Source organism: Aquarana catesbeiana, linkage group LG08 (assembly GCF_042186555.1).
Source record: "Aquarana catesbeiana isolate 2022-GZ linkage group LG08, ASM4218655v1, whole genome shotgun sequence".
Lineage (NCBI taxonomy): Eukaryota > Metazoa > Chordata > Amphibia > Anura > Ranidae > Aquarana > Aquarana catesbeiana.
Window position 1 is genome coordinate 303,729,681 of NC_133331.1, and position 26,339 is coordinate 303,756,019.

At 42.7% G+C, this 26,339-nt stretch overlaps 2 protein-coding genes across 2 annotated transcripts in view; both read left to right on the top strand.

Moving 5' to 3' along the window:
• LOC141106879 (uncharacterized) overlaps positions 1-26,339 on the top strand; it is a 163,494-nt gene that overhangs the window by 51,574 nt on the left and 85,581 nt on the right. The gene's annotated exons all lie outside the window — the stretch shown is intronic.
• LOC141105488 (uncharacterized) overlaps positions 1-26,339 on the top strand; it is a 50,570-nt gene that overhangs the window by 18,136 nt on the left and 6,095 nt on the right. The window contains exons 9-17 of the mRNA XM_073595342.1: positions 1,439-1,585; positions 1,824-1,965; positions 5,084-6,428; positions 13,288-13,411; positions 22,157-22,274; positions 22,391-22,476; positions 22,580-22,729; positions 24,449-24,595; positions 24,833-24,980. Of these exons, the coding sequence (XP_073451443.1) occupies positions 1,439-1,585; positions 1,824-1,965; positions 5,084-6,428; positions 13,288-13,411; positions 22,157-22,274; positions 22,391-22,476; positions 22,580-22,729; positions 24,449-24,595; positions 24,833-24,980 (2,407 nt within the window). The remainder of the gene's footprint in view (positions 1-1,438; positions 1,586-1,823; positions 1,966-5,083; positions 6,429-13,287; positions 13,412-22,156; positions 22,275-22,390; positions 22,477-22,579; positions 22,730-24,448; positions 24,596-24,832; positions 24,981-26,339) is intronic.

Consider the following 26,339-nt stretch of genomic DNA (forward strand, 5'->3'; position numbering starts at 1 on the left):
GCCCAACATTAAAATGAAACGAGGCCTAGACATCCACCAGACAAAACCTAACAAGAGAGAGCAGCCTTGCAGCCTTGCAGATCTGGGATGCAGATGCCCGATGCCGAAAAACCTGTGAAGCACTAACAGATTTGGTGGAGTGGGCCTTTGCACGGAGGGTTGGAACCATATTCCTTAGACTATAGGCTTCAATAATGAATGGTCTAATCCACCTGGCAATAGTGGAGCCAAAGACAGGAAATCCCCTATCGTGATCTTCAGGAATGAAAAAGAGAGAATCCGGTTGTACCACCTCCAGACAGTAGAGAAAAATCCCCATGAAATGTTTTGGAGCAAGACAAAAGGCAGGAGGAAAAATGTACTGGTTAAGATGAAAGGAGGGAACCACGCTGGTGTCAGGACCTGGATCACCTTCTGACGGCACGTTGCTTCACAGAGAGTAAATTTGTAACTCCAGCATCCTCCAACAGGTGTCTCCCAGTAAATCCCAGTAATCGGCTCCACCTGGTGCTGGCTACTGGGAGGGTATTTAGTCCCTTGTCTGCTGTTACACCTTGCTCCAGTGTTTTGCTTGCTGACAGCTCTTTAACTGTACTCAAACCGTACTGCTTGACTTGTACTCATGCCCTGAACCCTGCTGCCTTGTTCCTATTTCTTTTCGTTTCAAAACCCAGTTTTTGTCCCCCTTTCTTATATGTTCCCTGCACCTCCAGTTTTACCCTGCTTTCCTGTGTTCCTCATTTTTACGAGGGGTCTTTAAAAAGTTTCTGCATTTTTTTTTTTTTAGATTCAACAGAGTTTAAAAAACATTTTGAAGAACCCTCATATAGAGTTAGTTCAAACTTCTGTTATTCTGTTTTAGGTCATTTAGTTAGGTATTTTGTCACTGGGGTTTTGGTTGGCTTATATCTTTGTTTGCTGGTGAGTAGTTACGCAGATTTGGCCATCCTTGTTGCTGATTCCTAACACTTGGGGAGAATGGAGGTCCTAGATGTCAAACAACTTTATCCCTGTGTAACACTAGGATGGGCTCTTTACAGGGTAACTCCAGGAGCTCAGATTCATCTCGCAGAGGTAAAAGAACTGATAAAGCAACCTTGTGAGAGAGAGTAGACAGGGGAGCATCCCTGATAGGTTCAAATTGCGGTTTCTGAAGGACGTACAAACCCATGGTGAGATTCCACAATGTAACTGGAGCGGTTTCCAAGGGGGACAATGTGTACAACACCCTGGACAAAGGCTTTCACTAAGGAGTGAGAGACAAGCCAATTTTGGAAAAGAATGGCCAGGGCCAAGATTAGACCCTTAATGTTACACAAAGCCAAATGGTTATCCAGATCGGGATGGTGGAAAAATATGATTTGTTCTACAGAGTACCTTCTTCTATGTAATATCTTGTTTAGTTTTTAAAATGTATTCTGTCATCTTTGGGCTTTAGAGTGAAGAACTGAAAGACATCAAAGTTGAGGTAAAAGACGAAGAAGAAGAGACGGTGAGTGGAGATCAGCAGTCTGTGGAGGAGGATTGTCCTCTGTATTTCCAGGATTCCACCCAGGAAGATCACATCTATACAGAGAATGATCAGGTAGATAAGGCTGGACAAAAAAGGCTTCAAAATAATTCTATGAGATACAATTCTCATTTAATCTCTTATTGGCAGTACCGATTCTAGATGCTATACCTTATCAACGTTGGGGTTTAGCTTGAAGAACTGAAAGACATCAGACTGAGCATGAAGACCTAAAATGTCTTCTAAATTATGAGACAACATTATTCTTTGTAAGTTCCTTTTTAATAAAAATTCTATCATCCTTGGGCTTTAGGATGAAGAACTTAAAGACATCAAGGTTGAGAATATAAAGGAAGAAGAAGAGAGGTTGGTGAGTGGAGATCAGCGGTCTATGAAGGAGGGGGAGATGATTATGGAAAATAAACAGGAGGAATCTTCTCTACATATGGACACCAGTAAGTAATAAACTCCAAAAGCAGAAATAGTTCACATTTTCATTGTACTTCTATAAGTATGTATTTAAATATAACATTTGTCCATCCAGTTCACCTAAAAACAGGTAAGACAAAAAAAAAATTGCAAGAGGCAATTGATCCAGAGGAAAGCAGAAACCCAAAAAGTCCAGGATCAACATTCTACAATCATTTTTGGTACAAATAGTAGTAGTGTCTTATAATTTTTGTAATTATAAACCCTTCCAGTCATTTAGAACACGTTCCTGTGCAATACTGTTCCTCATTTTATTGCTGTTACAGCAGAGAACCCTTTCTATAAAAACAATTTTCCCTCTAATTACATCAAATGTATGGTGTCCTTGTTCAAGATACATCCTTCATAACGTTACCTGCTGACAGTAAAAAGATCATTGATGTACATAAATTATATGAATAATGGTGTGCTAATTTCAACATATAATAAAAAAATGTACTCAATCTTTAACCCCAAAATATAAATCAGTTTCTCACCAAGCCTCTGTGAGGAACTACAGATATAGCAAGTACATATAATACATGAGAAAAAAAAATCAATGATAAAGTCCATAAAAAATTAAAAAAAAATAAAGCTACAATCACTCCAGTGAAGATGGATCGAATTTACTTCAAAGTGTGCCACATAACAGTTATCAAATAAGTGAGTTACAAACCACCACCTCCTCCTGGGTGCAATGCCTGTTCACCTCAAAGGAAGACCCCCCAAGGGTCAAATCACATCTTAGGTGTGTAGGTCTTGAGTAATCCTGGGGAGAAGCAGCACTTATATCCTGGATCCTGTGCAATCCTCTTTGGGTAACATAAGAACCATTCCTTCGAGTGTTGCTCAAAATAAATGAGAGCGATTCATAGCTCAATAATGCTAGTATAAAAGTATTTATTATAAGCATAAAAACTGGCCACTCACATTTAGCACATCTTAACAGATCGCATTGCCAATGTTAAAACGTTTAGAAATCAGAGAGCTCGCCTCCTCACCGTTGTATCCTAGTATACGAGACACTGGAAATGACATCACTGGATCCTCCCGTCGCGTTGCGTCACTGGTCACGTGAATTTTTCAACGGTATGGCTAGACCTACCATTAACAATAGCGCAATAACATTACTTAGCAAACCACTGATAACCAGAGACCTATCTTACATCCTATCACAGCATTTATATACAGGTCTAGGCTACAAAACCTAATAAGCCTGGTATTTCTTGAGCAGCCCATGCAGAATAAACACTTTTTGGCCAGGGTACCTGCTTACAGTAATTGTTAATGAACAAATGGTTGAACTGCCCCAACCTGAATATAGAACAGCTTGTCGGTCAATTGTCTAACTGCTTTTGAAAAGGAGGGTCCTAAATTAAAACGTTTGGTAATTCCTAAACCATTTAGCCAATCTGGATATAAATATCCTCAAATTACAGCTGACAGTCTTCTTTTAGTCCAGACCTAACTGTATGTATAGTCTCTGACAGGTTTCTGTAGCATTACATACACTAAATATTATGTATGGCCCTTTAGTGATGTAAGTTGACCATTACTCCTGTACACCATCAGTAAGGTCCATCACTGTTCTCCTGTTTCCAAGGAATGAGGGGGAGGAAGGTCCATCTCTAATGTTCTGTTTCCAAGAAATTAGCTGAAGGAAGGTCCATCTCTAATGTTCTGTTTCCAAGAAATTAGGTGGAAAACAGTCAATTTCTAGTGTTCTGTTTCCAAGAAATGAGGTAGAAGAAGGTCCATCTCTAATGTTCTGTTTCCAAGAAATTAGGTGGAAGAAGGTCCATCACTAATGTTCTGTTTCCAAGAAATGAGGTGGAGATGCACTATATTACCAAATGTATTGGGACGCCTGCCTTTACACACACATGAACTTTAATGGCATCCCAGTCTTAGTCCGTAGGGTTCAAAATTGAGTTGGCCCACCCTTCTGGGAAGGCTGTCCACGAGGTATAGGAATTTGTCTATGGGAATGTTTGACCATTCTTCCAGAAATTCATTTGTGAGATCAGGCACTGATGTTGGACGAGAAGGCCTAGCTCGCAGTCTCCGCTCTAATTCATTCCAAAGGTGTTTTATCCGATTGAGGTCAGGCCAGTCAAGTTCCTCCACCCCAAACTCGTTCATCCATGTCTTTATGGACCTTGCTTTGTGCACTGGTCCAAATCATTTGGTGGATTATTGTGTGGGCTTTTTTTTCAGTGGTTGGGCTTCGCCTCTAAGTTCCAGTGAAGGGAACTCTTAAGGCGTCAGCATACCAAGACATTTTCGACAATTTCATGCTCCCAACTTTGTGGGAACAGTTCCTCCACTACAAACTCTCTCATCCTTGTCTTTATGGACCCTGCTTTGTTCACTGGTGCGCTGTCATGTTGGAAAAGGAAGGAGCCATCCCCAAACTGTTCCCACAAAGTTGGAAGCATGAAATTGTCTAAAATGTCTTAGTATGCTGACGCCTTAAGAGTTCCCCTCACTGGAACTATGGAGCCAAGCCTAACCCCTGAAAAAAAAACCCACACCATAATCCCCCCTCCACCAAATGATTTGGACCAGTGCACAAAGCAAGGTCCATAAAGACATGGATGAGCGAGTTTGGGGTGAAGGAACTTGAGTCCTGACCTCAACCCGATAGAACACCTTTCAGATGAATTATAGCGGAAATTGCAAGCCAGGCCTTCTTGTCCACCTCAGTGCCTGACTTCACAAATGAGCTTCTGGAAGAATGGGTCAAACATTCCCATAGACACGCCTAAACCTTGTGGACAGCCTTCCCAGAAGAGTTGAAGCTGTTATAGCTGCAAAGAGTGGGCCAACTCAATATTGAACCCTACAGACTAAGACTGGGATGCCATTAAAGTTCATGTGCGTGTAAAGGCAGGTAATATAGTGTAGGTCCATCTTTGTTCTTCACCAAAACAATGTCATCCTCTATGGTTTAGTGATATTTTATCCTTTATCCGGATTATATTTATTTTTTTATTTTTACACCCAGTTCCATGACAGATCTTGTAAAAATGTTTGATGATCAACACATGATTTCTGGAGGTAAGCCATCAATAAAAGGTTCTAAAAACATATTTTTCCCAACAGATGGAGGCAGAGCGTGGAATATCTCCGAGGGACATCCTATTTTATCTTCAGATTACGACATTGAACCACACCTGCCAGGAGATAATGTCCTTACTCAGAAGATACAGAGATCAATGGAGTCCTCTGATAGATCACATATTGTAACCTCAAATATGTATTCAAGTTTGGGAAGGTCAACAGATCCTTCTAATCCCGGGGAATCTTCCTTAAGTCATCAAGGCGTTACCACCGGAGAGAGTTCAATGTCATGTTCAGAGTGCGGGAAATCTTTCACTCATAAAGGAGACTTTGCTAAACACCAGAGAGTTCACACGGGCGAGTGTCCTTATTCATGTCCAGAGTGCGGGAAATCTTTCACTCATAAAGAAAACTTTGTTAAACACCAAAGAGTTCACACAGGTGAGCGTCCTTATCCATGTTCGGAGTGCGGGAAATCTTTCAGTCGTAAAGAACATCTAGGTGTACACCAGAAAACTCACACCGGTGAGCGTCCCTATTCATGTTCAGATTGCGGGAAATCTTTCATCCAAAAAGACAAACTTCTTCTACACCAGAGAATTCACACAGGTGAGCGTCCCTATTCGTGTTCAGAGTGCGGGAAAACTTTCATTCAGAAAGGAGGCCTTGTTACACACCTGAAAATTCACACGGATGTGCGTCCTTATTCATGTTTAGAATGTGAGAAACGTTTCATTCACAAAGGAGAACTTCTTAGACATCAGAAAAGCCACACGGGGGAGCGTCCCTATTCTTGTACAGAGTGCGGGAAATGTTTCGCTGAGAGAGGAAGACTTGAACGACACCAGATAAGTCACACTGATGAGAGACCTTTTTCATGTCCAGAATGTGGGAAAGGTTTTCTTCGGAAAACAGACCTCCTTATACACCAGAGATGTCACACAGGGGAGCGTCCCTATATATGTTCAGAGTGCGGGAAATGTTTCAGTGGCAAAAAAGTTCTTCTTATTCACCAAAGAATTCACACAGGGGTGCACCCTTATTCATGTTCAGAGTGCGGGAAACGTTTCGTTCAGAAAGCAGGACTTTATCAACATTTGAAAACTCACACAGGCGAGCGACCCTATTCATGTCCAGAGTGCGGGAAATGTTTCCGTGCAAAAGCAAAGCTTCTTGGACACCAGGGAACTCACGCAGGAGAAAAGCCTTTTTCGTGTCCAGAGTGTGGGAAGTGTTTTCGTAGGATAGAAGACCTTCTTGGACACCAAAGAAGTCACACAGGAGAGCATCCCTTTCTATGTACAGAGTGCGGGAAATGTTACACTGATAAAAAAATACTTCTTATACACCAAAGAATTCACACGGGTATTCAAACTTATTCTCATTAAATCATTTTTATTTTTTATAGATTACAATACATTACAATAAATCAGTATTGTAAGAACAAATTTCACAATATAAAGTCAAAGCATACAATAAAACTTCTTGTGTAAATAAGAGTAAAATAAAGATAAATGATATTATATAATAATGTATCGTGTTAGAATATTCATATTAACAATAAAATAAAATATACAGAATAAAAATGTAATTACAAGTATAAGATCAATAGTCAGGTATAATTATAAAGAGGGGGTAAAGATTAAGTAATAATTAAAGGTATTATGAAACAATAGGGGATAATGTTTAGCTTGCGTCTATCTAGTAAGACTACTTTGTGGTATAAGCAAGGAAGCTGAGATTTCTGCAGTGTGTAAATGTGCTTTTACTATACAAAGATGCTGTACAAACAAAACTATTACAATATTAGGAATACAATACAAGACTGACAGATCTCTATAACAAGCAAAATGCTATCAAATGAACAGCCTATGGTCTATATCAGTATAAATACACTTAAAGGTTACTTATCTTCTGTTACTGTATGTTCATGATCTCCATTGGCAACGATTCTCCTGGAGCATCAGGCACCTTTCTTCTATCATGAGTGGCTTCTGATCTTACAAAGCATGATGGTGTGTGTGTGTGTCCCAGTCTCTATTCACCCCTTTTATGTGTCAGGCTGTTTACCATAGTTACCAAACAACAGAAAACATACCTGTTTACTGTAGCTGTAGAAACAACTGTTGAAAACGGTCAATTGAATACAAAAATGGTATCTACGTACCCATTGTCTACTCGAGCCAGCACCTGACAGTAATCTAATGCCGCGTACACACGAGCGGACTTTTCGACGGGACTGGTCCGACTGTCTGTCCGACGGACTTTCAGCGGACTTCCGACAGACTTTCCTAATGAACGGACTTGCCTACACACGATCACACCAAAGTCCGACGGATTCGTACGTGATGACGTACGACCGGACTAAAATAAGGAAATTGATAGCCAGTAGCCAATAGCTGCCTTAGCATAGGTTTTAGTCCGTCGGACTAGCATACAGGCGAGCGGATTTTGAAACATGTTTTATTTCTAGGTCCGTCGGACTTTTGGGGAAAAAAAACGTCCGCTGGAGCCCACACACGATCGAATTGTCCGACGCAGTCCAGTCCGCCAGACCAAGTCTGCCGGAAAGTCCGCTCGTGTGTACGCGGCATAACAGTCATTCTTTCAGTTTGAGAGCTGAAAGAACCTCAAACAAGTAAATCTCTTACTTGTGTACTTTAGCTATAGAGACAATAGCCTGTTGAAAACTGTCAATTGAATACAACAATACAACGTATCCATTGTCTACTCAAGCCAGAACCTGACAGTATCTCTATGACCAACCACTACTGTGTAATGTTATGTCCCATGTATCTTATGTCTGATTTATTATAAAAAAAAATCATATTGTAACAAACGCAACACAGATAATAAACTACAATCAGGGCCAAAGTCCATCTATGTGGCTTGGCATTTCCTGAGAAATTAAGTGAACATATTTTCTACCCCCATTTGTACTATAAAAAAGGTAGGGAAAGGGAAAGGTTAGTCATAGGAAAGGGGAGGAAGAAAAAACCTTCCAGAGAGTAATATCATGTGGTATAGTAGAAATCATGGAAAAGGAGTGCAGTATTTATCATATTTCTTTGTGTCTATATCAATGATTTATTTATACCTGGTGGAAGATAATGATCTCTCCATGGTTTCCATATGGATTCAAATTTGGGGATTTTGTCTAGATAAATTGCTTCAATCTTTGCTGTGTACCATGGCTTGTGTCACTCTTTGTTTGACAGTTTGTATACAAAGGGAGTTTGTTTTCCATGCGTTCGCTATGGATTGTTTATCCGCTGTTGTTACAAATAGTAACAGTCTAAATTGGCGAAGGTTCAAGTTTTGGGGTTTATAGTTTAACCACTTCAATACGGGGCCCTTTTACACCTTCCTGCCCAGACCAATTTTCCCCTTTCAGCGCTGTCGCACTTTGAATGACAATTGCGCGGTCATGCTACACTGTACCCAAACTAAATTTTTATCATTTTGTTGCCACAAATAGAGCTTTCTTTTGGTGGTATTTGATCACCTCTGCGGTTTTTATTTTTTGCTAAACACAAAAAAAAGACCGAAAATTAAAAAAAAAAATAAAAGTTTTGCTTTTGTTTCTGTTATAAAATTTTGTAAATAAGTACGTTTTCTCTTTCACTGATGAGCACTGATAAGGCAGCACTGACGGGCACTGATAAGGTGGCACCATTGACGGGCAACGACTAGAGGTCGACCGATATGGGTTTTTCTCTGGCCGATGCCGATGCCGATATTTAGAAATCGCGGTGGCCGATGGCCGATATGTGATGCCGATTTTTTTGGGCCGATATATTTGGCCGATTTTTTTTGTTCCTTTCTTTTTTCCCTTCATCTCATAAAATCTAACAGTTAGACCCCTTTCACACTGGGGCGTTTTTCAGGCGCTTTTGGGCTAAAAATAGCACCTGTAAAGTGCCTGTAAAACGGCTCCCCTGCAGTCTCAGTGTGATATCCCGAGTGCTGTCACACTGAGGCGATGTGCTGGCAGGATGTAAAAAAAAGTCCTGCAAACGGCATCTTTGGAGCGGTGTATACCCCTCCTCCACCACTCCTGCCCATTGAAATGAATGCGCACCGCTGCCGAAGCGCCTGCAAAGCGTTTTGGCAGCGGCGCTTCAGGGGCGCATTTAACCCCTTCCTCGGCCGCTAGCTGGGTTATAAGCGCCCCGCTAGCAGCCGAATAGCGCCTCTAAAATGACGGTAAAGCGCCGCTAAAACTAGCAGCGTTTTACCATCAACGCCTGCCCGCTCCAGTGTGAAAGCAACCTTAAGTAATACAGAAATTTTTTTTCATTTAAACATTAAACAAAACAAACCTTCAATCAGTTCACTTGTATGTATAATTTAGAAAAAAAACCTAAAAAAAAAAAAAAAAAAAAAAAAAACTATCTTAAAATAATAAATACACAAAAACAGGTAATCAAAACTTTTGGACGAAAAAAAATGGGCTAACTTTACTGCTTATTTTTTTTTTTTAATTCATTACTGTATTTTTTTTTTTTAAATTGCGTTTGAAAGACCGCTGCGCAAATACCGTGTGACATAAAATATTGCAACAATCACCATTTTATTCCCTAGGGTCTCTGCTAAAAAAATATATATAATGTTTGGGGGTTCTAAGTGATTTTCTAGCAGAAAATACAGGATTTTTACTTGTAAGCAACAAGTGTCAGAAAAGATTTAGTCTTTAAATGGGTAAACTGAAAACTTCTACACACGGAGTTCAGTCTATTGATAAAAAGAACCTGAAAGATACAATGTATCTTCTTATCGTACTTGGCAGGCTGCCCAGAGGAGGAGAGAATCCTCTCCACAGATAACTTAGGGAAACTTGCATTAACTTCTATTACAGAAGTCATTTGCAAGTCACGGCTGAAGTTATAATCGGCCTTTTTTATCAGCACAATCGGCCGATGCCGATTAAGTAAAAAACGCCAAATATCGGCCGATATATCGGTCGACCTCTAGCAACGACTATGGGCACTGATATGCGGCACTGATGGGCACTGGTAGGCGGCACTGATATGCAGCACTGATGGGCATTGATAGGCGGCACTGATGGGCACTCATGAGTGGCACTGGTGGGCACTGATGGGCACTGATAGGCGACACTTATGGGCACTGAAAGGCTGCAAAGATGGGTACTTATGGGTGGCACTGATACGCGGCACTGCTGGGCATTGATGGGCATTGATAGGCGGCACTGCTGGGCATTGATACGCGGCACTGATTTGAGGCACTGATAGGCATCCCTGGCATTGTGAGTGGGCACTGATTGGCAGCTGCCTGGGCATTGATTGGTAGCTGCCTTGGCACAGATTAGTATTTCCCTGGGGGTCTAGGGGGGGCATACCTGGTGGTCTAGTGTGGATGGCCATCCTGGTGGTCCTGGGCGGCAATCCTGGTGGTCCTGGGTGGGATCCGAGGGGGGCTGCGCTGATAAACAATCAGCACAGACCCCCCCTGTCAGGAGAGCAGCCGATCGGCTCTCCTCTACAGAGACTCTTTACCTAGATTGAACAACGATCGCCGTGATGCACTCCACCGGAGGCGCGCAGCGCCTTAATATCCTGAGGACATTATATGACGCCCAGTCAGGATATTGAAACCACTTTGCCGACGTCATTCTGCTATATGGCGGGCGGCAAGTGGTTAATAGTGCTACAGTTGGATCAGGCATTAAAGAAATTTTAAATATTGTTGAAAGAATTTTGAATACTTTCTTCCAGAATGAGTTGGCTATGGGGCACTCCCACCAAATGTGTGTGTGTGTGCCCAGTGTTGTACATCCTCTGAAGCAGTTGGCAGGGTATTGATGGTTAAATTTGGCTAATCGTGCTGGAACTAAATACCATCTAGTAAGGTCTTTGTAATTGGTCTCAAGGGCTACAGTATTAGGAGTAGCTGATTTGGTTGCTTGCCAAATTTTGAGCCCAATCTTGTTCATCTAAATGGAGCTGGAGATCATCCCCTCTAGTTACATCTGAAATTAATTGGGCATATAAATCCTAAATCAACCTGTGTGGGTCTGATATACAGCTTTATTCAAAAATAGAAAGTTTATGAGGTGTAGTGGTTGCTGGTTTGTATGGGGTCAGAAAAATTCAGGTATCTGAAGGTTTCTGTTTGTGGTAGTTTATGTTGCTCACATAAGGTTGGGAAAGGTATAATATTTGAAGATTGGAAGAATTGGTGGATTCGTAGAAGACCTGCTTTAGTCCATGCTGAAAATGATTTGGGGGAAGACCAGGCCGGATAGAAGAAAGGGGTAAGCCAGAGGAGATTTGCAGTGGAAAGGGGATCGCTACCCATAAAGGTATTTCTTTAGTAGCATGGTATTTTGTCAGTTGAGCTAATTATGCCACATAATAATATTTTGTAAAATCTGGTACCCCAAGTCTTCCTTTTATTTTGGGATAAAACATATGTCAAGGGCGCTCAGAATGTCAGGACCAGGCAGATAGTGTCTTTATTGGATGAATGAAGTGGTCTTCAAACACTTAGGGCTGCACTCAAAGAGGGAAGCAATCTCTAATAGAGAACAAATAAATTGCGTCGCTTGAGTCAGCGTGGAGCATGAATCCCGGAAATGACGTCAGCGGGAGGGGACAACAACAACCAGCATGGACCGCAAACAAGAAATATGTCATCAAAATGGGACGCGTTTCGGAACTACTGATTGGCTTGAAGAAGGAAATCAGCAATTTAGAAATCAGAAACACTTTTTGATAGATAAAAAGTGCATTTTATATACATCTATATAGATCAGACCAAAATGAGGGACAAATGAGGAGGAATGAGGGACAGAGGGACATTGCTTAAAATCAGGGACAGTCCCTCGAAATCAAGGACAGTTGGGAGCTATGCCATTGACACCCACCTCTCCATAGAAGGCAATGGATGCTGAGATCAGTCCACCTAAAAAACTGGCAAGGGGGAACCGATCGGACCATTCATTCCCATCTTGAGTTGCAGGTGTCAATGGGCATGTGTCCGTTGACATCGGCCGACATCTGATTCTATCTGCTAAAAAAAGACGGATGGGGATCTGTTTCCCATCTGTCTAACGTCCAAACTAAGACCCTCCAGATGTTCAGGAGCTATAATTCCCACCATGCCTAGTCCTGTCTGTGAATGTTAGGGTATTACAATGCCTCATGGGACGTGTAGTTCTGCAACAGCTGGAGGGCCGAAGTTTGGTGTTCCCTGGTCTAGGGCAGTGGTGTCAAACTCAATTTCATTGCGGGCCGCATCAGCATTATGGTTTCCCTCAAAGGGGCGGTTGTATCTGTAAGATTAGATGTCCAGAGCACCCCATCTCCCCTTACATCAGATGTCAAGAGCTCCCTCACCATCAGGAGTCCCCCACCCTCCCTTAAATTACAGTGCACCCCTCTTACCTTCTGCTGCTGCTGGGGGGGAAGCAGAAAACGCAGGGTCTGGAGGAGGTCCAGAGGAGGGCTGGAGTCAGCTGAATGATAAGGCCAGGGGAGGTGGAAACAAAGGGGGGGGGGGGGGGGGTGCAGCTGCACAGATAGGATCTGTAGGAGGAGTTCTGTCCTCCTGTCTGATGCTGACTGCTGAGATGGTCAGGAGGGGGCAGAGATAGCAGGAGGATAGCCTTTTCAGTGTTGGATCACTCTCTGATATAAGGCATACTTTGACCATCTTGGTTTTCCCAATTAGATGATCATCATCTTGACTCAACCATATGTGTTGGTGCTTCTTTACTGGATTGGGCATAATAATTTCTTGATTCACTATAGTTGTGTTGCAAATGTAAGTGCAGCACTACCCCCGTAAATGTTGCAGATGACTGGGTTCCCCACTCCTTTACTGCCAGGTGTATAGCATTTTCCAGCTTTCATCTGGACACAAAGAACAGTCTTTGAGCTTGGTTTTTATGTCTTTTATTTGGAGGTAATAACTTGGATGGGTAATAGGAATTATGGGATACCCAACTTGATAGCAAAAACCTCAGGGACATCTTCCTCCTCCCAATGTACAGCTTTTGATTTGTTTATTCACTCCACAGCACTGACAGTCTAGATCAGTGATGGCAAACCTTGGCACCCCAGATGTTTTGGAACTATATTTCCCATGATGCTCAACTACACCGCAGAGTGCACGAGCATCATGGGAAATGTAGTTTCAAAACATCTGGGGTGCCAAGGTTCGCCATCACTGATCTAGATGCAACAGTCCCTTAAAGACTAGGAACTCTCTGTCCCTTTTTGAAGTAGCATGGATCCCTGCTCTACCCACTGCAGGAAATGCCAGCCCACCTGGATGTTTCTCCACCAGTCTAACCCATTTGACTCTTCACCAGTCTACCCGACTAATCTGGAGATCTCCCAGGACAAGGTTAGGGAAGATTTAAGCACACCGCTATATTCCAGAGAGACTTGCTACATGTGGAAGTTTCTCCCCTTGTAACTCCCTGAACGTGCTGTACTACTCACGCTGTCCTTCTTGCTCCCGCTGCCTCTCAGGGAAGACTCCTTCCAAACTGCTTTTGTTGTCAGGATTCTCCTAGGCCAGCACCTGAGCCTCGACCTGAGGCAGAGTACCTCTTCCCAGACTAGGGGGTTCGCCTCAAGGGCAACCAACAGTCCCCTTAGCACTTCATCGCCATCTTCCACCTGATTTCCCGTGCCAGCATGACTTATCCATACTTAAGGCCCACCGCCTGGGGATTGGTCAAGCTCCCCTGAGCATGCAGATGATCCCCTCTAGTTTCCAGAATGTTCTCCAACTCTCCAGAACTAGGGGGAGGCACCAGAGACTTGTGTGCATGAGGCTCCATTCACACTTGTGCGGCTCGTCATGCAACTTTGGATATTAAAGTTGCATGACAAGTCGTCCCCCATGTTTTCCAATGATACCCATTCATATATGCAGGACTTATATGCAGGACTTAAAGTTGCAGCGACTTCAAAGTAGTTCATGCACAAAGTCATTTCCAAGTTGCACCCATCCATAGTTGCGTCAAAGTTGCACTCCAACGTCAGCACAACTTTGGAGTCGTACAAGTGTGAATGGAGCCTGAGTCATCCAGCCCTGACCTAAAGTAAACCCATGACCCAATTAAGACTCAGAGGGTAAGCATGAGTCCACATACATTTTCCTGCACTACCACTAGTAGCACACTAGAGGGTGCTACATAGTCTTGACCCCTGAGGGAGTCGTTGGAATTGTTGGATTCTCTTTCCAGTGTTGACCCACCCTGTGACTGAACCTAAAAGAACACATATGACACACTAACATCTGGGAAATAACAAAAAATAATCTGTGCAGGTAAATAATTGCAGGAGAATAGTAGAAATAATAAATGCAGCAAAACAATATTAGCAGTACACTGTACCACAAGATAAAGTGAATACTACAGTGGTTGGGTTAATTTTTTTTTGCCACCTGTGAAAAGGCCTTGCCTCAAATACACCGGGAAAGAAGGGAACAACACTGCAAGTAGCAAATAAAACAATACAGATACAACAGTATTTATTACACGGGTACAGCTCACCACTGGGGCCTAATGATTCTATAATATCCCTGATTAATACTGGCCAGTGGGTAGGACAACCAAAGAGTCTTCCCAAGAGGTACACTCAACCTTCAAATGAAGGCTTTTGTAATTCATAAAAGGACATTGTGTCTTCCCTAAGTGTCCCAATCCGGTTGTGGCAACAGGGGAATGATATCCCTTTTAGATAAGATCCATCCAGCAGTACAGCCCTTAAATCTTTACAGGCAGCGGTCAGTACCCAGCAGGGTGGCCAAAAGAGCATCCCTTCAAATGACCTCCGTCAATGATTCACCTGTCCTATGAAAACCTCTACTGGGCCCAGATGGAGGCAGATGAAGGTTAGGTCACCATGCTGCTGGTAGATTTCCTCCTGATTCCTTCCTCTCCCATGGGTCTTCTCTGCAAGAAGTCAACTGACCTCTGTCAATGGTCATCCTGTCCTCTGAAAACCCTTACTGGGGCCCAGATGGAGGTAGATGAAGGTTAGGTCACAATGCTACTGGCAGAGTTCCTCTTGAATCTTTTCTCTTCCATGTGTCTTCTTCGCAAAAAGTCAACTGACCTCTGTCAATTTTCTATCTGTCCTATTAAAATCTTTACTGTGGCCCAAATGGAGGCAGATGAAATTTAGACTATGATGCTGCTGGTAGATTTCCTTCTGAATCCCTCCTCTCCTCTGGGTCTCCTCTGCAGGAAGTCAACTGACCTCTGTCAAGGGTCCACCTGCCCCCGAAGACCTTTACTATGGCACAGATGGAAGCAGATGAAGGTTAGACTACAGTGCTGCTGGCAGATTTCCTCCTGAATCCTTCCTCTCCCATGTGTCTTTTCCTCAAAAAGTCAACTGACCTCTGTCAATGGTCCATCTGTCCTATGAAAATCTTCACTGTGGCCCAGATAGAGGCAGATGAAAGTTAGTCTATAGTGCTGCTGGTAGATTTCTGGCTGAATCCTTCCTTTCCCGTGAGTCTTCTCTGCAAGAAGTCAACTGACCTCTGTCAATGGTAATCCTGTCCTCTGAAAACCCTTACTGGGGCCCAGATGGAGGTAGATGAAGGTTAGGTCACAATGCTACTGGCAGAGCTCCTCTTGAATCTTTTCTCTTCCATGTGTCTTCTTCGCAAAAAGTCAACTGACCTCTGTCAATTTTCTATCTGTCCTATTAAAATCTTTACTGTGGCCCAAATGGAGGCAGATGAAATTTAGACTATGATGCTGCTGGTAGATTTCCTTCTGAATCCCTCCTCTCCTCTGGGTCTCCTCTGCAGGAAGTCAACTGACCTCTGTCAAGGGTCCACCTGCCCCTGAAGACCTTTACTAGGGCACAGATGGAAGCAGATGAAGGTTAGGCTACAGTGCTGCTGGCAGATTTCCTCCTGAATCCTTCCTCTCCCATGTGTCTTTTCCTCAAAAAGTCAACTGACCTCTGTCAATGGTCCATCTGTCCTATGAAAATCTTCACTGTGGCCCAGATAGAGGCAGATGAAAGTTAGTCTATAGTGCTGCTGGTAGATTTCTGGCTGAATCCTTCCTTTCCCGTGGGTCTTCTCTGCAAGAAGTCAACTGACCGTTGTCAATGGTCCACCTGTACTCTGAAAACCTTTACTGGGACCCAATTAGAGGCAGATGAAAGTAAGGCTATAGTGCTGCTGGTAGATTTCCTTTTGAGTCACTCCTCTCCCATGGGTCTCCTCTGCCAGACGTCAACTGACCTCCATCAACGGTCAACTTGTCCTCTGAAAACCTTTACTGTGGCTCAGATGGAAGCAATGGAAGGTTAGGCCACAGTGCTGCTGGCAAATTTCCCTTCAATCTCTCATCTCCCATGGGTCTTCTCTACAACAAGTCTCACAGAGGGAGGCCATGTGGAATTGAGTGACCTGTACTATCACTTTCCCTGGTGTCTAGTGGGTCACCCCTCAGCAATATATTTACATGCTGCCCATTCCTGCCCTTGCATGCCTTTGTCCTTCCATTGCTGGAGGAGGGGGCTAAAAGCCCACTCGATGCCCTCATGGTCTGTCACATACTTCCCATTCCTGACCTGTCCATCATCGGTGAGGAACAAACCAACAGTGCCATGGCCTATCCTGATGATGCCCAGATTGTGCAGCTCCCATGATTTAAAGGGGCCACTGAACAGGGCTACAAAAATATATGATTTCTTTATTTTTCTTCCAAGGAGCAATTATAACCATTAAGGTTATGCTGAGAAGGGACTAAAAGAATCCAGAAGTTCTTCATTCAAATCAGTTCATACCCTAGCAGAGCTTTCCTACAACAAAAAGGAATTGACGTGTCTAACTCCATTCCATTCTGATTCCCAAAAAAATAAGAACAAATTTAATCATTATTTTAGGGCAGTGGTCGGAGTCATGCAAATCAAACCTTTACACCCCGATGGCCATCCACAACCATTGTTGAATGGTGCAACTGTAGCCTAATGTTACAAAGTTATTTATTCCAAACTGCATACAGCTATCTCAGGCTTCTTGGCCATCATCAGTAAAGTGAAACCCCCTTAAACATTATCATTTTTTTTCTGAAAGCAGGGACCCTGTAGAATAAAATGGTATGTTCTATAATTGGATGTCAACATAATATCCGTGCAATAGTTTATCAAACCCATATGTTCAGTAAAGAGGGCACCCATAAATTATGAGGTTGCACCAAGATACTGGATACCAAACATGTCAAGACTTAAAATTGCATCCTGGTGAGATGGCCACAAACTTTGGTACAATCCGTTTTTCATAGGCGATGCTTTAAAAGCCTTTACAGGTCATCCACTTAGATTTAACCACAAATGATGGCCCTAGAATTAGTGCTTTCACCTCTGTGTGTGAGGTGATACCTAACAGGTATAGGCACAATTGATGTTAGGTTCCCCTGACGCATATGTTTACGTTTATGTGTATGTGAAGTTGGGTGCTTTCCTTTTTTTTTTTTTTTTTTTGGTGAGGGTGGTTAAGTGTTTGCATATAATAATAATAATTATAATAAATTTTAATGTACATTTTATATGAATATAATAATATGTTTTTTTTTTATTCATTATCCTTGTTTTTTATTTTAACTCAGGTATAATATATGCGAACAATTTTTAGAATTTTCTAAAAAAAAAAGCAGTTGTTGCAGTGTTAAAAAAGCAACAAAGGCCGACATTTTTAAATCCTCCATGAGGCGGTGATCTTACTTATTGTCAGTGAACCGAACAAACAGGAAGTGATGTGCAGCATAGACAGGAAGTGATGTAAAGCATATACAGGAAGTGATGTCAAGCATGTACAGGAAGTGATCTAGGATGCAGACAGGAAGTTCCGGGTGGGAGGTGAGGCGAGAGGAAGTAGAGAGGAGACGTTAGAGGAGAGGAAGTAGAGAGGAGACGTTTTTGGAAATGGCAGCAAAGGAGGTAATAAGATCTTATTTTATATTTACACCCAGTAACCCCCCCTCGTCATGTCCGTCCTCTTCTGACATGTTCATTTATCTTCTGTGCTACACATACAGTAAGGGAAAAAGGTATTTGATCCCCTGCTGATTTTGTACGTAAGAAAGGTCACCAAGACAAAACCATCAACAACAGCATAAACATCACCTTGAAAACCCGAAGAGCAAATCTCATCCAATACAAAGAGAAAAAATAAAACAAATAACCGTGTAACTCTAGTGACCACATACAATCCAGTCCTAGAAGGTATAAGAAAGATAATCAAAGATTTACAACCCATTATAACAAGAGGATGAAACTTTGAAAAAAAATATTACAACAACCCCCAACATTGGTTTTCAGACAACCACCCAACCTCAGACATAAACTAATTGGCAGGAAACATTCTGATTATGAAGTCACAAATAATGGAAGCAAAGCTGGGGCGGCCCATCCATTAACCACTTAAGCCCCGGACCATTTGGCTGGCCAAAGACCAGAACGTTTTTTGCGAATACGGCTCTGGATCGCTTGAACTGACAATTGCGCGGTCGTGCGACGTGGCTCCCAAACAAAATTGACGTCCTTTTTTTTTTTCGCCCACAAATAGAGCTTACTTTTAGTGGTATTTGATCACCTCCTGCGTTTTTTATTTTTTGCGCTATAACCAAAAAAATAGCGACAATTTTGAAAAAAATGCAATATTTTTTACCTTTTGCTATAATAAATATCCCCAAAAATTATATAAAAATAGTTTTTTTCTTCAGTTTAGGCCGATACGTACTCTTCTACACATTTTTGGTAAAAAAAAATCTCAATAAGCGTTTATCGATTGGTTTGCGCGAAAGTTATAGCGTCTACAAAATAGTGGATAGTTTTATGGCATTTTTATTAATAATTTTTTTTTTTAATAGTAATAATGGCAGCAATCTGCGATTTTTATGGTGACTGCGACATTATGGCGGACACATCGGACACTTTTGGCGCTATTTTGAAACCATTCACATTTATACAGCGATCAGTGCGATTAAAAATGCACTGATTACTGTGTAAATGTGACTGGCAGTGAAGGGGTTAACCAGGAGGTGGCGCTGTAGGGGTTAAGTGTGTCCTAGGGAGTGATTCTAATTGTGGGGGGGGGGCTATGTGTGATACGACACTGATCACCGCTCCCGATTACAGGGAGCTGTGCTCAGTGTCACTAGGCAGAACGGGGAAATGCTTGTTTACATCAGCATTTCCCCGTTCTTTCCCTTCATGAGACGATCGCGGGTATCCCCGCTGACATCGAGTCCGCGGGACCCGCAATCACACTCGTGGCAGGGTGACCACACGGCGGCAAATTTAAACGGACGTACCTGTACGCCCATTTGCCTGTCCATGCCATTCTGTCGACGTAAATTTACATGCGGCGGTCGGCAAGCGGTTAAGGGCGCACGGGCGTCAACCCCCATCCATGCTTCTGGCCCCTTGTGGGACACTGGATGCAGGAATTCCAGTTGGGGGGGGGGTTCTGGGGCACCTGATTAGAGACAGAGGCTCTAATAGGCTTCAAAATATAGAATGCAAACCGAGCCCACCCGGGTGTGTTACAATAGCGAGTGAATATTCGTTATTGTAACACTTTTCTTCCCCCCCAGCCAATCAGGAAGCTGGTCTTGAGACCCGTCACCCAATTGGCTAAAAAGACAGGCGATCCCATTGGATGCCTAAGAGGAGGGGAGGAAACGCACGGCTGAAGGAGAGGACACAGGAGCTGATGCCTGCCACCTGCCACCTAGATGGGGGTAAGTGCCGGACCAACTGGCAGACAGCGGGGAGAGGGGGGGGGCGCCGACCATTTGGGGGGGTTGTTTGCTGCGCCCCCCCCAAAAAAAAATCCCACCAGCCGCTACTGCTGCAAACTGTGCAACCAGATCAATCTATGTAAAAGTGTCGCACACACAAATGGGACCTTCAATATCACGGGATCATACAGCTATACCTCCAGTAATGTCATGTACCTCATCCAATGCAAAAGATGTAGCAAAGGGAAGTTGCAAGTGAGGATGAATTTGCACAGACATAACATCAAGGAACGTAAAGAAGTCAGTTTCCACTCACCTGTGGGACATCATTTCTCACAACCGGACCACACTATAGAAGACCTCAATGTTTTAGTTCTTAAAGGGAATTTACAGGAAAGGAAAAGTTTTGAACTAAGTATGATACTTCTGTAGCAAGGTGCCAGGCCTCCTTTGATTTAATGAGAACCTCCAGGGCCAGAGATAGCTGACATCCTCCTGTATATGGTAGGTTGTGAGGCATGGTGGGTGCAGAGTAGTTAAAGTTAGTGGGCGCCAGACACTTCTTGAATGCAAAAGAAAGTTTATTTCTCTCAACAAACCTTTTTTGGGGGAGAGAGGGTTAGGGGCAGGACACCCTTAGGTAGTTGCAAGTTCAATTGGCAGACTCCAGTAGGAGGACAGCCATGCAGGGAAAGGCATCCAGCAAGACGCCACATCTGCATGTGCAGGAATGCTCTCTCCTATGGAAACAGTCTTCAACAGTTCCTAACACAAAGCTTAACAGTTCTTTCACTTTCACTACAATCTCTCCTTGTAGTTCTTCAGCCCACTGAGCTCCCCGTCTCTCACTAGACCCTCTGATTCTCTGCCACTGAATCCCTTGAACTCCTCCAATCTTCACGGTGATATCTTCCTCAAGCGTCACTCCCACTTCTCTGCTGGGTCCCTAGCTTGGCACTCTAGATACCCCTTAAGTTTCACCCCCGCTGGCTTGCCCGGTCCCTGGCTTGACACACAAGGCTGCTCTGCAAGCGTCACCTCCGCTGGCTGGGTCCCTGGCTTGGTACGCATTGAAGTTTCCTGATTCTTCACCGTCCCCGGTTGGTGAGAATACTGCTCCAGTACTTGCTTCAGTTACTGTGGTCCCTGATAATAAGGTGGATGGTCCCTTACTGGCGACAGCTTCCCCTCTACCTCCGACCATGACAGGTTCTCCGGCTGGCAGAACCATCACTTTTGGTTGGACTGCAACCTCGCGGACTAGGCCGAAGCCGCGGCCTCACCTAAAAATTCCTGGCCGCAGCTCCTCAGGACCGACGCGGTGTCCATCAAAAAAAAAACTTGATTCGAATCGTGAATCGAGTTTTCTTTTTAAAAAATCGCAGATTTTTTTTTTTTTTTAGAAAATCGCCCAGCTCTTCTTGCCACGTCACCTGCCAAAGTTGTGGATGGGGCCTTTCAAAAAGGTGTGTATATGTAATGACAGATCATGTGACACTTAGATTGCACACAGGTGGACATCATTTCACTAATTATGTGACTTCTGAAGGTAATTGGTTGCACCAGAGCTGTTTATGAGCTTTATAACAAAAGGGGGTACATACATACGCACATGGCAATTATCAGTTTTTAATGACCAGATACATCCTAAATATAGAGCCTTTTATCCATCCTCCATAAAGCTGTCTCGGGGTTGTTGGCTCTCATCACTGTGAGATAATGGACACCATGTCTTCTCTGGATCAGGCTATGGGGAGGAAGAAGACTGAACTACATTACAAGTTCTAATGAAGGCAGCAGAAGGAATGAACATCCCTACAGTACATAGAATAAGGGATGAAGCTCCTGATTTTTGTGATTTGATGGAAGTGATGATGTAATTCTGTACCTCACAGATTGTTAGTGGAGGATTGTTGGCTCCCTTTGTTCCCTCACCATAACATGACTGGTTGTCCTGTCTCTGTCATGTGATCCTGAACATCAATCACAACACAGATGCCTCCAGACCTATTTTGGTGGAGTTGGCTGTCAGGGTGACATCAATGTGTACAGTACATGCCGTGTCCAGTGACACTAATAGGACGGGGCTCACAATATAGACATTCCCGACCACTGTGCACACAGAACAATGTCATGTCTACAGATCCTCCATCATACATGGTCAGTACTATATACTAAACATGTATGTTCCCCTATATATTACAGTATTTATCAGGTAAAAGTCCTCATAAAAGCCCACTTGGAGCCAAATGTTTGTTTTTTACTTTTAGATTTAGACTGGAGGGGTTAGAACATCTGTCAGATCCTTGTAACAGACAAGGGATGTGTCTGGATGGTGACTGTATCATTGTGTGTGTCAGGTTCCTATAAGGTGTCAGGATGTCACTGTCTATTTCTCCATGGAGGAGTGGGAGTATTTAGAAGGACACAAGGATCTCTACAAGGACGTCATGATGAAGAATCAGCCGCCCCTCACATCACCGGGTAAGAGGAGACTTTATTGTAAAGGAGAGAGCAGTACGGAGGGTCCACCTAGATCCCCCATCATCTGATAAACACATAGAAACAATGTATTCAGTCAGTGTGTGTGTTTCCTACAGATGGATCCAGTAATGGGAACCCACCAGAGAGATGTCCTCATCCCTGGGATTCCACACAGGAAGATCACACCATCCCTCACCATCAGGTAGGCGAGACAGAGAATGTAGACCTAAAAATGTATTTTTAACTATGAGAGGACATTCTTTTATATGTTTTTATAAATATATTCTGTCATATTTGGGGTTTAGGGTGAAGAACTGAAATACATCAAAGTTGAGCTTAAAGAGGAAGAAGAGGAGATGCTGGTGAGTGGAGATCAGCAGTCTATGGAGGAGGGTTGTCCCCTGTATTCCTGGGATTTCATAAAGGAAGATCCCAACACCTCTCACCATCAGCAGGTAGAATGGACTGAATATAAAAAGGATTTTTGACTTCCCTTGAAGTACATTACAGGACTTAGATCTTAGTTTTAGGCCATGGGTTTTGAAGCTACCTTAAAATGATTGGGCAATGCCAAACAAAGATGTAAGGACATCCCTAGCATAACCTCTGTCACTCCTAGCAAGCCTCCGTTTCGTAAGAAGCTGTATTGTACTCCAAGAAAAGGACATTAAAGGTAAGTCCTGAGTACATAACAGGACACAGGATCTTAGTCTTAGACCATGGGATTTCTAAAAGCAGGGGTGGGCAACATGGAAAAAAAATTGACAGGCCTGTGTAATATTGGGTCAAAAGAGGGTTTTTATAAAAGTCAGGGAGTAGCTTAAATCACCTTATGCCCAACATTAAAATGAATCGAGGCCTGAACATCCACCAGGTAAAACTTGCAGATCTGGGAGGCAGCCTGATGCTGAAAAGCCCATAAAAAGCACAAACAGATTTGGTAAAGTGGGCCTTTGCAGGGGAGGGTGGAACCATATCCTTTAGACTATATGCATCAATAATGAATGGTCTGATCCACCTGGCAATAGTGGAGCCAAAGGCAGGAAATCCCCTACGGTGACCATCAGGAATGACAGAGAGAGAATCCGGTAGTAACACCTCCAGACAGTAGAGAAAAATCTCCATGAAATGTTTTGGAGCAAGACAAAAGGTAGGAGGAAAAATGTACTGGTTAAGATGAAAGGAGGGAACCACATTGGTGTCAGGACCTGGATCACCTACGTTGCTTCCCAGAGGGTAAATTTGTAACTCCAGTGTCCTCCAGCAGGTGTCTCCCAGCAGATCCCAGTAATCGGCTCCACCTGGTGCTGGCTGCTGGGAGGGTATTTAGTCCCCTGTCTGCTGTTACACCTTGCTCCAGTGTTTTGCTTGCTGACAGCTCTTTGACCGTACTCAAACCGTACTTTTTGTTTTGAAACCCAGTTTTTGTCCCCTTTTCCTATATATTCCCTGCACCTCCAGTTTTACCCTGCTTTCCTGTGTTCCTCATTTTTACGAGGGGTCTTCAAAAAGTTTCTGCATTTTTTTTAGATTCAACAGAGTTTAAGAACCCTCATATAGCGTTAGTTCGATAGTTAGAACTTCTGTTATTCTGTTTTAGGTCATTTAGTTAGGTATTTTGTCACTGGGATTTGATTCACTTATATCTTTGTTTGCTGGTGCGTAGCTACGCAGATCTGGCCATCCTTATTGCTGATTCCTGACACTTGGGGAGAAAGGAGGTCTTAGATGTCAAACAACTTTATCCCTGTGTGACAATAGGAAGGGCTCTTTACAGGGTAACCCCAGGAGCTCATATTCACCTCGCAGAGGTAAAAGAAATGATAAAGCAACCTTGTGAGAGAGAGTAGACAGGAAAGCATGCCTGATAGGTTTAAATGGCGGTTTCTGAAGAACGTAAAAATCCATAGTGAGGTTCCACAATGTCATGGGGCAGTTTACAAAGGGGACAATGTATACAACACCCTGGACAAAGGCTTTTACTAAGGAGTGAGAGACGAGCCATCTTTGGAAAAGAATGGCCAGAGCCAAGATTAGACCCTTCATATTACACAAAGCCAAATGGTTATTCAAATCGGATTGGAGGAAAGATATTATTTGTCTTACAGAGTACCTTCTTCTATGTAATATCTTGTTTAGTTTTTAAAATGTATTCTGTCATCTTTGGGTTTTAGATTGAAGAACTGAAAGACATCAAAGTTGAAGTAAAAGATGAGGAAGAAGAGACGGTGAGTGGAGATCAACAGTCCGTAGAGGAGGGTTGTCCTCTGTATTTTCAGGATTCCACCCAAGAAGATCACATCTATACAGAGAATGATCAGGTAGATGAGACTGGACAAAAAGTCTTCAAAATAATTCTCTGAGATACAATGTATCTCATGTAATCTCTTATTGGCAGTACCGATTCTAGATGCTATACCTTATCAACTTTGGTTTTTAGGGTGAAGAACCAAAAGACATCAGACTGAGCATGAAGACCTAAAATGTCTTCTAAATTATGAGACATTATTCTTTGTAAGTTCCTTTTTAATAAAAATTCTTTCATCCTTGTTGTTTAGGGTGAAGAACGTAAAGACATCAAAGTTGAGGATATAAAGGAAGAAGAAGAAGAGAGGTTGGTGAGTGGAGATCAGCAGTCTATGGAGGAGGGGGAGATGATTATGGAAAGTAAACAGGAGGAATCTTTTTCTCTACATATGTACACAAGTAAGTAATAAACTCCAAAAGCAGAAACAGTTCACATTTTCATTTTACTTCTATAAGTATAAAGTATGTATTTAAATATAATATTTGTCCATCCAGTTCACCTAAAAACAGGTAAGATTGAAGGCAATTGATCCAGAGGAAAGCAGAAACCCAAATAGTCCTGGATCAACATTCTACAATCCATTTTTTGGTACAAATCGTAGTAGTCTCTTATAGTTTTTGTAATTCTAAACCCTTCTAGTCATTTAGAACACGTTCCTGTGCAATACTGTCCCTCATTTTATTGCTGTTACAGCAGAGAACCCTTTCTATAAAAACGATTTTCCCTCTAATTACATAAAATGTATGGTGTCCTTGTTCAAGATACATCCTTCATAACGTTACCTGCTGACAGTAAAAAGGTCATCGATGTACCTAAATTATATGAATAATGGTGTGCTAATTACAACATATAATAAAAAAATGTACTCAATCTTAAACCCCAAAAGATAAATCAATTTCTCACCAAGCCTCTGTGAGGAACTACAGATATAACAAGTACATATAATACATGTGAAAAAAAATCAATAAACATATGATAAAGTCCATAAAAAAAGGAAAAAATAAAGCTACAATTACAACAGTGAAGATGAATAAAATTTACTCCAAAGCTTGCCACATAACCGTTATCAAATAAGTGAGTTACAAACCACCACCTCCTCCTGGGTGCAATGCCTGTTCACCTCAAAGGAAGACCCCCCCAAGGGTCAAATCACGCCTTAGGTGTGTAGGTCTTGAGTAATCCTGAGGAGAAGCAGCACTTATATCCTGGATCCTGTGCAATCCTCTTTGGGTAACATAAGAACCACTCCTTCGAGTGTTGCTCAAAATAAATGAGAGCGATTCATAGCGCAATAATGCTAGTATAAAAGTGTTTATTATAAGCATAAAAAATGGCCACTTACATTTAGCACTTCTTAACAAATCGCATTGCCAACGTTAAAACGTTTAGAAATCAGAGATCTCGCCTCCTCACCGTTGCTTCCTAGTATACGAGACACCGGAAGTGACATCACCGGATCCTCCCAACGCGTTGCGTCAACGGTCACGTGACTTTTTCAACGGTATGGCTAGACCTGCCATTAACAATGACGCAATAACACTACTTGGCTAACCACTGATAACCAGAGACCTATCTTACATCCCATCCCAGCATTTATATACAGGTCTAGGCTACAAAACCTAATAAGCCTGGTGTTTCTTGGGAGGCCCATATGGAGTAAACACTTTTTGGCCAGAGTTCCTGCTCAATCGTTAATAATGGGGGAACTGCCCAAACCTGGATATGGAACAGCTTGTTGGTCAGTTGTCCATTTGAAA